The sequence below is a fragment of the Stigmatopora argus genome, chromosome 20 (genome assembly GCF_051989625.1).
Source record: "Stigmatopora argus isolate UIUO_Sarg chromosome 20, RoL_Sarg_1.0, whole genome shotgun sequence".
NCBI lineage: Eukaryota > Metazoa > Chordata > Actinopteri > Syngnathiformes > Syngnathidae > Stigmatopora > Stigmatopora argus.
Genome location: NC_135406.1, coordinates 1,268,382 through 1,281,204, shown reverse-complemented (window position 1 = coordinate 1,281,204; position 12,823 = coordinate 1,268,382). Strand labels below are relative to the sequence as shown.

The 12,823-nt window shown below is 49.1% G+C and overlaps 2 protein-coding genes across 2 annotated transcripts; one reads left to right on the top strand and one right to left on the bottom strand.

The window, feature by feature from the left end:
• Positions 1 to 281: 281 nt before the first annotated feature.
• mllt3 (MLLT3 super elongation complex subunit) lies at positions 282 to 9,161 on the top strand. The gene is made up of 12 exons (XM_077589699.1): positions 282 to 431; positions 1,587 to 1,767; positions 4,310 to 4,392; positions 4,469 to 4,612; positions 5,402 to 5,635; positions 6,024 to 6,554; positions 7,544 to 7,613; positions 7,691 to 7,814; positions 7,888 to 7,984; positions 8,069 to 8,116; positions 8,322 to 8,393; positions 8,480 to 9,161. Exons 1-12 carry the CDS (start codon positions 420 to 422, stop codon positions 8,609 to 8,611), a joined length of 1,728 nt encoding a protein of 575 aa, XP_077445825.1. The 5' UTR covers positions 282 to 419; the 3' UTR covers positions 8,612 to 9,161.
• Positions 9,162 to 11,270: 2,109 nt separating this feature from the next.
• On the bottom strand, positions 11,271 to 12,638 carry LOC144066296 (histone H2A.Z). Its single transcript, XM_077589740.1, has 5 exons — positions 12,491 to 12,638; positions 12,141 to 12,218; positions 11,959 to 12,072; positions 11,679 to 11,808; positions 11,271 to 11,601 (listed from the first exon to the last, which is right to left on the bottom strand). The coding sequence occupies exons 1-5, from the start codon at positions 12,491 to 12,493 to the stop codon at positions 11,540 to 11,542; spliced, it is 387 nt and encodes a 128-aa protein (XP_077445866.1). The 5' UTR covers positions 12,494 to 12,638; the 3' UTR covers positions 11,271 to 11,539.
• Between the last annotated feature and the right edge of the window lie 185 nt (positions 12,639 to 12,823).

Here is a 12,823-nt window from a genome sequence, read left to right as displayed (position 1 = left end):
TGAGGATTCATTCGCGCATGCGCTTTCGTCAAAGTAGAGGAATTGAGTCATAGGTGGAAGCTAAATGAATAAAAACAAAATTTGGGGGCATGTTTGGATGAATGTTTATCAACGAAATACCAATTTAAAAAAGGTAATCTTAAAAGAATGAGTATTTTAACTCTATTTACCCCCAAGATAACAGGAAGGGATGTCAATACAAGCGAGTGAAGGACACGCGAGTTGCCCTTATTTTGAAAGTTTACACCGGACATTGTTTTCCGATACCTGCCGGCTTGACTGCCGGCGAGTCTTGGAAAGTCTTGAATGTGGCTTGGAGCGCAGTGAGTGGAGATCATGCCTTCCATCGCACGCAAACTGGATTTAGCTCCACTTTCCACTTGGTCTCCATGAGCTGTCGTTAACGCGGGGCCTCAGGGATGGCCAACTCGGTGAGTAGCCATCCGAGGGGGTCGTTGCCGGCTCGCCCGGCCACCCGTCCGCCCGCCCGCCCGCCTTTATCAGGCCAATGTTTGCTTGTGTCACACCCGAGGAGTCGCTGCTTTTCACTCCGTCAGGATTTGACGGAGACGCTCTTTATATATTCTATATTCTTTTCTAAACGCCTTCAAATAAATGACTTCTAAATCAAAAGGACTTGCTCAATTGCATTGATGTTGTTTGCACAAAACCCTGATCCTAATTCAAGTTTACAATAACTACAATGGAGAGTACTACTACTTCTTACGTGCCTTTATTGTTGTTATTATATAGTATTTGGTTTATGCTGTTTGTTTTTCCACCGATTTGGGTGTGCAATACAAGTCTTGGTTTCAGAGTTGCCCTGCTGTTTAGGTACTGGTCTTGCTGGTTCGGAGACCAGTATGTTGTTTGCAGGGGCATCCATAAATTCCTCTGTCCACTGCCAATAAAATACTCTTTGTTATGTAAAAGTTGAAGAAATCTTGCTTAGTAGTGATTAGCACGTCTGGGAAATTGAACAATATCACTAACCAAAGACGGTTAACAAAAATTGGTTGCACTTATGCAAAAAATGACCAAACCTGGCCTTTGTTGTTTCCCATTTTTGATCTTTTATTTTGCAAATCATAGTTGCATTTTTTTTAACCTTCACCCCAAATCATTGCAAAGTGATATTAAACACAAAGTAGCAAAATGTTTCGACAACTGCAGGTAATAAAGACGACGTTACACGTGCTTTAAATTGTTGCAAAATGTGAAGAATCAAGCGAATGTTGATAACCATTCCAAAATATTAAAAAAAAACTGCTATTGTGTAAATTTAGATGAAATATCTGCGCCAGATAAGCATTTCCAATGCATGAAAATGAAAGTTTACAGCAAACAAGGCAAAAATTGATGACCAAAAATGGTGTAGAATAAGTTCAAATAAAAATTTCATGCAACAGAAAATGGAAAAATAAATGTTTTCCTCACCCATTCACAGCAGAAGGTTTTAGAAAGATGCAAAATATGGCTCACGAGCCAAATTCGGCTCTAGGATCGCCGCTCCCAGGCTCAATTGGAATGTATTATTATTGTCATTTTGAATATCCTTCTTTAAAGTCAAGGTCTTTCCCGAACAGGGTCCCGTTCAGGTGAAACTCGAACTCGGCCACCGCGCCCAGTTCCGAAAAAAACCCACGGTGGAAGGTTTCACTCACGACTGGATGGTGTTTGTGCGAGGACCGGAGCACAGCAACATTCAACACTTTGTGGAAAAAGTCGTCTTTCACCTGCACGAGAGTTTCCCCAAACCCAAACGAGGTGAGTAGCGCTGTTTTTTTCGTACTACATGTGTATTTTTCGGTACTTGAAACCCTTCTTTTGGTAAAAAAAAAAAGGGAAGAAACCCATTTGGGTATCTAGAGAAGTGTGGTAATTCTCCAAAAGTTTGTTTTATTTTTTAGGTCTGACAGATGTTTTGAGGATTTTTTACTGGGTTGCAGAACCAAAACGGACTATTTATATTCGTATAGTCAACAAAACGAAGGGTATTTTTTTGAACTCAAAGCAGCTGTCAGACAAAATAATGTTGCCCTGGTAGCGGCAATTGCATTTTATGAGCTTCAAGTGTAGCTAGCTAGCGCTAATCCCATCCTGAAGAGATTTAGAGGTGCAATGGAATCTCAGTCCCCCCCCCCCCCCTTCTAACTCGCAAACCCCCTTCTTCTGTCTTTTGTTCCCGAGTACTGTCGTCTAAACGGATGCTTCCCCCCCCTTGACGGTGACTTTTTATGAAAAAAAAAATTCTACCGCTTCGTGGCTACCTCGAACAGTTCCGGCGTTACCATGGGAACAGCCAGCGGCAATGCTTCCACGACACATGGAGCCGAGGAAGACCCAGTGTGGGTTTTTTTCCCTTTCTATTGCCCCCCCCGGTGCCACTGATTGGACCTAATGTCCTCTGTTCAAAAGGGAAAGACCAGCGTGTTGAAAGCTGCGAGTCTTGAACACGATGAGGCGAGGTATCTCCGTTCCTGGAAGAAAGAGCTCACTGTTGGCCAACTTGGCCACGGTACAGACGCATACAATCTGATGGGGTACTGATTGGTCCAACGTGTTCGCCCCCTGGCTGTCCTTTTGGCTTCTGCCGAGCGCTAGCAGTCCGCCAAATTGTTTTAGCGACACGGACAGCCAAGCCATCGCTGCCAGGTCCTCTCGGTTCAACTGGATTGGACATCAATTCAGGGGTGTCGAAATTTGAACCTGCTCGGAACCAGACTCTTTTGTCTGGGGTGGCGATATTTGAGCACTTACATGGCCGGGGGTCTAGGAACAGGGACGATGGTCCGTTTCCGTCGGATACCAATATCCGAAGACCGCCACCACCATCTGAGAACGATGTATACGTCGTGACAATCTGTTTCCGTTGCGTTCGAGGGAAGTTGAATCCTTTGTCAAGTCGGCGGATTCAAGTTCAAAGTCCGGCAGAGTCAAACGCCGGCTATTGACTCTGTGTGTCAAAGGTCACCCCCATTGCCAGAGGCCTAACCCGTTTCAAGTGGCCAAACCTTCAACCGGGGTCGCCGCAAACTCCCCCCAGACAAACCACCTGCGGCGCGGGTCTTCCCAGTGACCTGGCTGACGACGCAAACTCGGGTTTTCTGGGCGAGCCGGCCTTTAAAATCTTACCCGATTTAATCCCCACCCCGTTTGCCTCGGCCGGTCTCGCCGTTAGCTGATTATCGCCGGGTCGTTTGGGTCAGGCGGGATGTTAAGAAAACAGACTCCCTGGGTCGTGTCTTAAGGAGTGGGCCCGTTCAACCGTGCCGCGCCACAAGCCACCCCCCCCCCCCTATTGTCTGGGCCGCAGCGTCGAACCGAATCTGAGAAAACGGGCCAGTTTTGCAAAGCCCTAAACCTTGGCTAGCGCGGCGTACCTTAGCTAGCCATCAACACGCCCAATTGAAAATCCCAGGACACTTGGCGTACAATTGGTGACATTTATTGGACGGCCGCTGTTGAGATGAATGGCTCAGTCGGGATTAGACCGCATTAAGGGTGGGCAAGCGGAGGGATTTTCTCTTTTCTTTTTCCTTTGTTTTTGCTTCCAGCCTTTTTGTTTTCCTTCTTAAGCTCAGTGTCCGACCCGGCCTCATTACAAGGCAGTCTGCGGAGAAAGGCCAAATACGGAGTGACTGGCATTGTTCTGTGATTGACGTCCCCCGTCTGAATCCGGGACTCGGACGGGAAGAAAGAGAGGCTAGAAGCGGCACGGGCGCTAATTTTCTCTTCTGGGTCAGCGGGTACTTTGTGAAAGCTCAACGTGTTTATTGGCTTTACCGCTGCACCGTCAAGATAACGGATACACAACTTAGGCCGAGTCCGGGTCTTCGGTTTTCGGTGTCGGGATATGCTTGCCAATCAAAGAGCGAGTCCACGCCCGATCCATTTCAAGTGGGAGAGTCGGCAGCCCTCCCAAATGGATTGGCCGCCCTTGTTTTTGGTCAGTTAGCGTGTCGGCGAACCCGTGGCTTCTTCAACTCGTAAAACACGACCCCCCTCGCACAATTAACTCCGTCCGACCCATAATATCTGCTCAGCCACGTCGGGCTTCGGCGGCGAGGTCGATGTAGCCGTCGATTCCGAAAAGAGGGAGGGGCTCGGTGGCGGCGTTCGCGTCCGCCGGGAGGACAGATTGCCAAACTTGCGCCTGGGCGCCAAAAAACACCTGAGCTCAAGCCGAGTTTGTTTGTCCTAAAGGTCCTTGGGGGTTAGGGGGAGGGGTCTCGACACCCGCTGGCGCGACTGCCGTTCGCGATAGCAAAATGAGATTAGCGTCGTTCACCAACGCTTTGCTTTTTAGTGTGCAAGGACCCGCCGTACAAAGTGGAGGAGTCTGGCTACGCCGGCTTCATCTTGCCCATCGAAGTTTACTTCAGGAACAAGGTACGTCCGTCAAACCAGATTTGATTTTTTTCTTGGATGGGATTTCCCGCGGTAAAACTTGGTGGCTTCGCCGCAGGAAGAGCCCAAGAAAGTCCGCTTCGACTACGACCTTTTCCTTCACCTGGAGGGCCACCCGCCCGTCAATCATCTCCGCTGCGAGAAACTCACCTTCAACAACCCCACTGACGAGTTTCGACGCAAGCTGCTGCGAGCCGGAGGGGTGGGTCTCTCTCTCTCTCTCTCCGCCGCTGGTCCTCGGGAGACCCCTCTGGTCCGTGGTGGGTTTTACGAGCCGAGCTAAGTGCTCTGTGTTTACTTTGCCTTCAAAGACAAAGCCGCATTCCCGCTCGGTGCCACTCGTGTCGGGGTGTCGAACTCGACCTCGCCGTCAAAGCCCACTACCGAATATTAGCCCGTACAACCCTGAAATTCAGGAACTGGTCTTTGGTTCCCGTTGGCGGCCCCCTCCCAATTCAGAATGATTTAGATTAGAACTTTATTTCGTCCCGTATTTGGGAAATTTCTTGGTTGCGGTAGCAAGACAGACAAGACACACAAGACATTGTAGACCTAGGTAAAAAAAACTGGAGCCACACACAGGAAGTCCACAAGGTGGGGACCTTCTGCAGACTGAGACTGAGATTATTGTTTGTATAGATCAGAGGTCTCCAAACCGGCCCTGGAGGGCCGCTGTAGGTGCAGGTTTTTGTTCCAACCGATCCAACACAAACCGTTTAACCAATGACGTTTCTGCTGAAAAAAGAAGCACCTGATTGCACTTCTAGGATACCAGATTGGTGGAAAGGTTTCCTCTTACCGGTTGGAACGAAAACCTGCACCCACTGCGGCCCTTTCTGGAATAGTTTGGGGACCACTGGTATAGATGTTTACAGATTGTCTGTCCAGCAGGGCAGAACTGGTTAAGAGTTGCCATTTTGTTTTTAACTCGACGCCAGTTTGAGACCTGAAGAGACCTCTACGATGACCGCGTCTTCTTTTGTTCCTACAGCAACGGGATCCGCACAAACGCACCTCGGAGGACTCAAAAGTAAGATTTGCCAGATGGCGGCGACGGTCGCAAACAGGGAAATCATTGTTGATCGTCTCCCGGCAGGTGATGGTCATGCAGGAGGGGTCGGCATCGCTGTTCGGGCCGCACATGAAGCTCCCCACGCTTCCTGACAACTCCTTGGGGGCGACTTTCTCCGAGCCGAGGAAGACCAAAAGCTCCCACGGGATCAAGGTGAATCACTCGTAACGTGGGCGTTTGTGTCTCTCGGAGGAATACTAGTCTTCTCAGGTTTCTCCGGGCTAGCTTGCGCTCAGTTCTCGGGTCTCTCGCAACGCGCCAAAGACATTATTAAGGTCTTGCCGTAGGAGGGCACGGACTCTCCCGCTGTTACGGAGCGCGCCGGAGTTTAGAATGAGTTGGCAGCTTTACGTCCGTCCTCCGGGTCCGCGGGTAACGAGCCGATAGACAAAATAAAAGGGAAGCGTTTGGGAGTTGGAACACCCCCCGTCGTCTAGACCGCTTTAACAGCTTTACTGCATTGATGAAACATCGAGCGTGGTCGTTCCAGTCGATCCGTTTCCTCTTTTTCCCCGCTAACGAAAGCTCGCTGTCGTTCCAGGACGGCTCCAAAGTGGGCGATCCGACGCTCCTCACCACGGCCACCAGCTCCAACAGCAGCAGCTTCTCCAAAGCGCACAAGCCCTCCAAGGACCACAAAGAAAAGCCACCAAAAGACTTGAAAGAGACCAAAAGTGCCTTCAGAGACTCATGCTGGGAGTCCAGCAAATCCGCAAAAGAACCTCCCAGAAAACCCAAAGAGAACCAGCCACTTCGAAATAGCAATCCTAAAATGGGTTTCAAGGAACCCAAGTTCTTGTCTCACCGGAACCAGGGGTCCGCCAAGCGCCCACCCGCCCCCGACGGGGACAACCACCAGACCAAAAAACGCAAAAGGGCATTCGGGGACTTGTCGGGGAAGCCCGCGTCCGGCTCGGAGATTCAACATTCCGATAAGAAGCTCCTCAAGATGCGGAGCGGCAAAGTGCACGCGGAGGGCGACGACGCGGCCCACCGGAAGGGTCCCCCGCTCCCGCCTTTCCAGGAAGTGGCGGATCCCAACGACTCCGACATGGAGTCTGCCAAATCGGACGTAAGTAGGACGGAAGACGATCCACGTTCGAGAAGGAACTTTGCTTCGTTCTGGTTTTTGGAGGTTTTTTTGTCCTCTCCGAGAAGCAATTTCCAGTCCTCCGGGAATGGAGGAGTGTGCTAAAACCAGATAGTCTTAGACCGACCGGGGCGTTTATGGTTTTACGACACCTGAGAATCACAGACGTGATTAGCAATAGAATAGCAGCCAGTTCCTCACCAGTGGTTCCATTCCTCGACTTCCGGTGTCTTTGTTTTTAGCGTCTCGGCTGGTTGGAAGTGCCATTAGTGGGGGACCGCTTATAAAAAGGGATGTGGCTCATAGGGGGGGGGTGACAACTGCCAGGTGTTTGATTCTTTTCAGACTCCCTCGCAACCCCGGTGGCCGCAAAGAGTTGCCCCTTGTCATGTGACCGCCCGTTTGATCTTTGTGTTCCCGCTGCTCAGTGGACCAGAAACGGCCGAGACAGAGTGGAAATGTGGATTAGGGAGTTCCCGGCGCCATTGGTGAGCACTGGAGAGTCCAGGGAACACAAAACGGGGGGCGATCCCACCCCGCCGTATCGTGACCGCGTCCCGGCACGCGGCCCGGCGCTTGGGCAACCCCGTTTTTAAAGTGTCCTCAAACGGCTACTAAAAGTCAATTTATTGTCTTTGAAGAGTGCTCCTTTGTGTCTTTGAGTAACACCAAACAAAGGAGCCCGGGGAAGATTTGCGGCACTCTGTCCGCACCCTCCCATAAACCCACGGGCCAACTGTGTGTTGTTGGTCGGCGGGAGGCGACGCCTATTCAAATCCCCTCGCGCCTTTTGTGCGCGCTGCTCTTTCGTATACGGGGACCTGTTTTGATGCGCTTCAAGCGCAGCTTGGCAGGGTGGGTGGGGGGATGTTAATGTCCCTGCTTTGCCAAGCAAGCTAGCAAACAAGCTAGCTGGTTACTTGAAAAGTTATTTTGGAGTTGACTCTGTCTCTGTTTTCCCCCGCCGCCAGTCGGAACAGCCCAGTCCAGTCAGTACCAGCTCCAGTTCGGGCTTCGCCCCCACACACCACAGACGCCAAGGTAAGGAACACTCGAACCCGATCCCTGAGCATTCGTCAAACCACGGCCGGTTCAAATAGACCTTTGCTCCCGCACAGTGCTGGGCCCGCTGCAGTCGGTCATGCGGGATTTCCACTCGGACGACAACGACGACGATTCCGGGGACGACGACGACCAGGACTTGGATTCCGACGCCGATCGGCCGCCGCACCCCCAGCGCAGGTCTGCCGCTCGCCAAAGCCGCGTTTCCGCTCGAAGCGGCGTTGAAATAATCGACCTTGGCGAATCGACGCAGGATCAGTTTGAGCGAGGGCAGTGAGAGTGATGGCTCCGCCCCCACGCCGCCACCACGCGGCGAGCTCCCGGGATTGTTAAAGACGACCAACAATCAGGTGAGACGCTTTCCACGTTTGGAACTAAGAAACTTCTATTACCGGTGCTTGGATTGATGTTTCTTTGGTGTTCCCCCAATCAAGACCCCCAACAACAAGCAGGACAGGAACAAAAACCTCGATTGCGACAAGGTAAGTCCTTTTTTGGGGGGGGGGATTGTTCTGATTATTGTGGAAGTGCGTTGGTATTTACTGTGAAGAAATTGACTCCAATGTTTCTATCGATGGCCATTATTTCAAGAAAATCCAAACGTAGTAACCTCAACGGAACAGGATAGACTCCCACCCGGTTCTCCCGATGGTGACCCCGTTTTTGCCATTTCTGTCCACTTCCCAGGCTTACCTCGATGAGCTAGTGGAACTGCACAAAAGACTGATGACATTAAGAGAAGGTCACATTCTGCAACAGGTGAAGTCTAAGTGCTTTCAAGACCAGTTTTTTCTTTCTTAAATATCATTTCAAAGTCATTCCAGTCTTCCTTTTGGCTTCTTCAGATCGTGAACCTGATTGAAGAGACGGGCCACTTTCACATCACAAACACCACTTTTGACTTTGACCTTTGCTCCTTGGACAGAAGTACAGTAAGAAAACTGCAGAGTTACCTGGAAAATTCTGGACTCTTCTGAGCACCTGGCAGCTTGATTTTTTTATTTTTTTTTTCCCCCTGATTTTGGCTCCTTTGCTTACTTTGGACTATATCAAGTGGGAGGTCGGGGGGGGTCATCCAATCAGCCGTGAAGCCTTGAACCCACCGTTTTGCTCTCGGGGAGCTGGTACGTGGCTCCGGAGTTTTGGCGAACTGGACAAACGTGTGGTCCACATTGCCTTATCATGCTGTAAAGTCTTATTTATTGAATTTGCTTGTGCGTGCGCGTGTGTTGCAACGAGCCAAACAAAGGAAAGGATACGGAAGCACTTGACGGCAGGCCACGAGCAATCAAATAAGTGCCGGCCGGTCGGCTAAGCCAGCTAACGTTAGCCTTCCTCCCCGCTGTCCAAACTCGACTGAAAACAAAGTACTGTTACGGGTGTGCTGGGATGAAACTGTTATTTATTTTTCTTTTGTCTTTTTCGTTTGGGAGGGAAAAAGTGGACGGAACACTGACGGGGCCTTTCTTGTGTATTTTCAAGACGGATAATAAATATCATCTGTATGATATGCAGATGACAGCACAAGGTTGTGGATTGTTTGGTTACTTTGTCACAAAATGTTTCATTGCGCCTTCTGTGCTAGAGTTCCTGTGGCGGTTGCCTTTAAAACTTCCGATCCAATCACAGGAGTGACGGCGTCGGGGTCAGGCCGGGCGACGCTGGACGGGGTGGGGAGGGGGTTTTCGTCTTTGAAATAGTAAACCTCGCAAGTTAGCGCAGGGACTGACGCGCCATCCCAGCTGTGAAAACTTTGGGAAATGGAACTTGGAAGCTGTTTTTTTTTTCTGGAGTCGCTTGCACCCATTTTTCGAGAACTGCTCTTTGGGGGGGCGGGGGATCTCGTCTGGCCAGCAGGACATCCTGTTTTCCTCCAATAAAAAAAACAAGGAGGGGGACCTTGGAACTAATCTCTCACAGAAGAGACTTTGATTGTCACTCTGGCGCAAGGCCAAGTTGAAAGAGAAAGCCCCGCCCCCTCTTTCCCGCTGAGTGCCCAAAAGCACCTCAAGGAAGTCATTAAGAGCAAATTGAGGATGAGGAGAAGTCTGGCCTTCCTCCTTGAAATCAGGTGGCACTCCTTTGGCTTTTCCATGGGTGTCCAACAACAGTAAATACTATGTATTATAGAATTAATTGAATTGTCATGTAGTTAATTCGTTTAGAAGTAAATAACCGTACTGCTCAGATGAATGGCTGCTAGTGATTGGTTTATTTTTTTGTTTTGTTTTTGTTTTTTTTACCCCCAAATACCCCCCCCCTCCCCCCAACCATGCCTAAATAGAGTCCAGCTTTCTGGAGGGGATCCCAATCTTGAACGTGGGCTTTGATTTCAAGGGGGTTTGGCATCGTCCCCCCCCCCCTTCTCTGCTTTGTTCCCCCGGACAGATCCGAGGGGCCCGGCCAACCGTGATCCTGCCAGCCCACCCCGACTGTGAGTACACACACACACACACACACACACACACACTTTGATGCAGACAAAGTGCGGGGTTGCGTTCCCCCGAAAATGATTACAGGATTGGTCGCCGTGTTAATTGTGTATGGAGGGTGTTGACAAATGAGAGCATAGGAATAAAAAAAAAAATGGGGGCCGGGGGCCAAACCCAGCCCGCTGCATTGTTGTGGGTATTCAAAATTCACATGTCTCGCACAAATGCATTTTTGACCATTTTTTTGTGAAAGGGCTGAAATTTGAAATGGAATATTTACTGCTATATCTTGTTAAAATTTTCAAAAAAAATGTAGATTAAGTAATTTGTTTTAAGAACAAATCAATGAAAAAATTTACTGTTAATAAAAATAATAGTATTAAAATTAAGTTTGTTTTTTGCCATCCTCCGTATTCAAATGGATTGGACGTCCAGTCCTTGAAATTTAGCCCAAGTAAGTCCTGTTTTTTTTGTACATCTCGGTGGTTAATGGCTTCCAGAGAGTGGCGAGAAAAGTCTGAGCTGGAGGTAAGCGCTTGACTTCCTTTGCCTGAATTAGAAGCAAATGAAAAGCCCCCTGCCCCCCCCCCAAGCAAACATACGCAGACCACATTTCCTCCTAATTGACCTTAATGGCAGAGGCTTGGGTTACATGCTAAAAATGCATCCATTTTGTTGTTTTGGTCAATCAGCACCGTTGGAAAATTGTATTTGATCTCCATTTAAGGCCTGATATGTAAATAGGATATATTACGCAGGGTTATCTACGTCAATTTAACTACTACATTATCATATTTTCAGGGTGACAATGGGGAAATGGCGCCGCCCTGTGGATAGGTTTCATATTGCAACTAGTTTGTACTGGTTACGTTAATCCTTTGAATAATTTGAGTCAATTATAAATGAATAGATGTTTTAGTGCAACTGACGATACTAAAACTTTAAGAAATAAAATGTAGCATTTTTATTTGAAGAGAACAGGAAAACATACATTTGGAATTGTTGAATGCTATTTAGTTTTAACACTACTTGAAAAAAAATGAGATTGACTTTTAACTGACATTTTTCATAATTAAAAAAAAAAAATTGTTAGGGGTTTATGTATTTTGGCAGTGCCTATTGAATAATTGATTTGACATTTGTCATTGTTGTAACATCTACAAAGCAACACGAGAGCTGATTTTTGACAAATGGGAGCCAGACATGCGTGCCCATAAGAGCTTTATTAAACCACCATTTGAACAAGGGAATGCCACATAAAGCAAATTCATAAGAACTGCAGCACCAGGAAAAAAAACAAACAACAAAAAAGAGCTTCTTTGAAGCCACTTTTGAAAAAAATACCCCCAGGTGAGTAGATGCAAGCTCGACCCAAACGAACTCCTACGGCTGTTCTACGCTAAAACGATGGAGAAAAAAAAACCGGCGATGCAGACGTCGTCCTGAGATGGCGCAACTTCCAGCGGCTCCCCGTTATACGGTCTTCTGCTGGCCCTTCTTTCCGATCAGGGATTTGTGAATGTGCGGGATTACACCTGGGACCAAACAAAAGCCACAGGGGTCACCATCGGCGGACATAAAACTGAACAACCCCCCCCAAAAAAGGACTCACCTCCGCCAGCGATGGTCGCCTTGATCAGGGAATCCAGCTCCTCGTCCCCTCGGATGGCCAACTGCAAGTGGCGCGGGGTGATACGCTTCACTTTCAGGTCTTTGGAGGCGTTCCCAGCCAGCTCCAGGACCTGCACCCCCCCAAAAAAATAATCGGGGACATTTAAACTATAGGGTCTACCTCAAAATCCAAGCATTTTCCTCAAAAGACCCCTGCGTTCAGGGGGCCCATTCCACAACTTCTCCCTCCAAAAACAACAACCCCGAGGTGGGTACGGTACCTCGGCGGTGAGGTATTCAAGGATAGCCGCGCTGTAGACGGCGGCGGTTGCCCCGACCCTGCCGTGACTGGTGGTCCTGGACTTGAGGTGTCTGTGGATACGTCCCACGGGGAACTAGGAGGACGCAGAAGCACTTTGTCAACGTCCATGGAAGCCCAACACAATAATGAATGGGAGCCAACCTGCAATCCGGCTCGCTGAGAGCGCGAAATCGCCTTCGTCTTGGTCTTCCCGGAGTCTTTACCCGCCTTTCCCCCAGCCTGGACGCAGAAACAAAGCATAAAAAACTGTATTCGCGTGTCGGAAGTCGCGCACGTTGAGATAATTCAAGACAAACGCTAGGGTTCGCTTTTACCGCCATATTTACCGTAGCTGACTCGCAGCGTATAAAAGCTAAGCTAACGATGCTAAGCTAAGATGAACAACGCTCGCTAAAAATAAAGCATTGGTGCGGGGATGAAAAGCATCGCGCGTTCAAATTACGCGTGAAAAAGGCGTCCGTTCGACCGCTCGGAGCACAAAACCGGCTTACCATGATTGATTCTTCGAATAGTTACGGGCCGTTGGAGCACAAAAGCTAACTAAAAAAAAGGCAAGCCGCAGTGCATCGACGGACGGTTTGAACTACAATCCCCGCCTCCAACTGCCATGAATATATATAACCGAGTGACATCCGGGTTCGGTTCGAGGAGAGAGCTCAGCCAATCGCGTTGGATCTTGCCTGCCTGCCGACCAATCCAGGGGCAAAGATGGACTTTTGCGGGAAAATATACGCTTGAATCCATCCGCAAGTGATCATGGGTAACGTAGTCGCGGTAAAGCAAGCCTTTGTGTTGTTCCAAACAATAATAAGGCAACCGTTCGG

Excerpts from the sequence above, each read along its gene's own strand:
- LOC144066296 (XM_077589740.1), bottom strand. Across the intron at positions 11,809-11,958 it reads TTGAATACCTCACCGCCGAG|GTCCTGGAGCTGGCTGGGAA; the intron begins GTACCGTACCCA and ends GGGGGGGTGCAG. Across the intron at positions 11,602-11,678 it reads GGCGACCATCGCTGGCGGAG|GTGTAATCCCGCACATTCAC; the intron begins GTGAGTCCTTTT and ends GTTTGGTCCCAG.
- mllt3 (XM_077589699.1), top strand. Across the intron at positions 5,636-6,023 it reads AAAGCTCCCACGGGATCAAG|GACGGCTCCAAAGTGGGCGA; the intron begins GTGAATCACTCG and ends CTGTCGTTCCAG. Across the intron at positions 8,394-8,479 it reads AAGGTCACATTCTGCAACAG|ATCGTGAACCTGATTGAAGA; the intron begins GTGAAGTCTAAG and ends TGGCTTCTTCAG.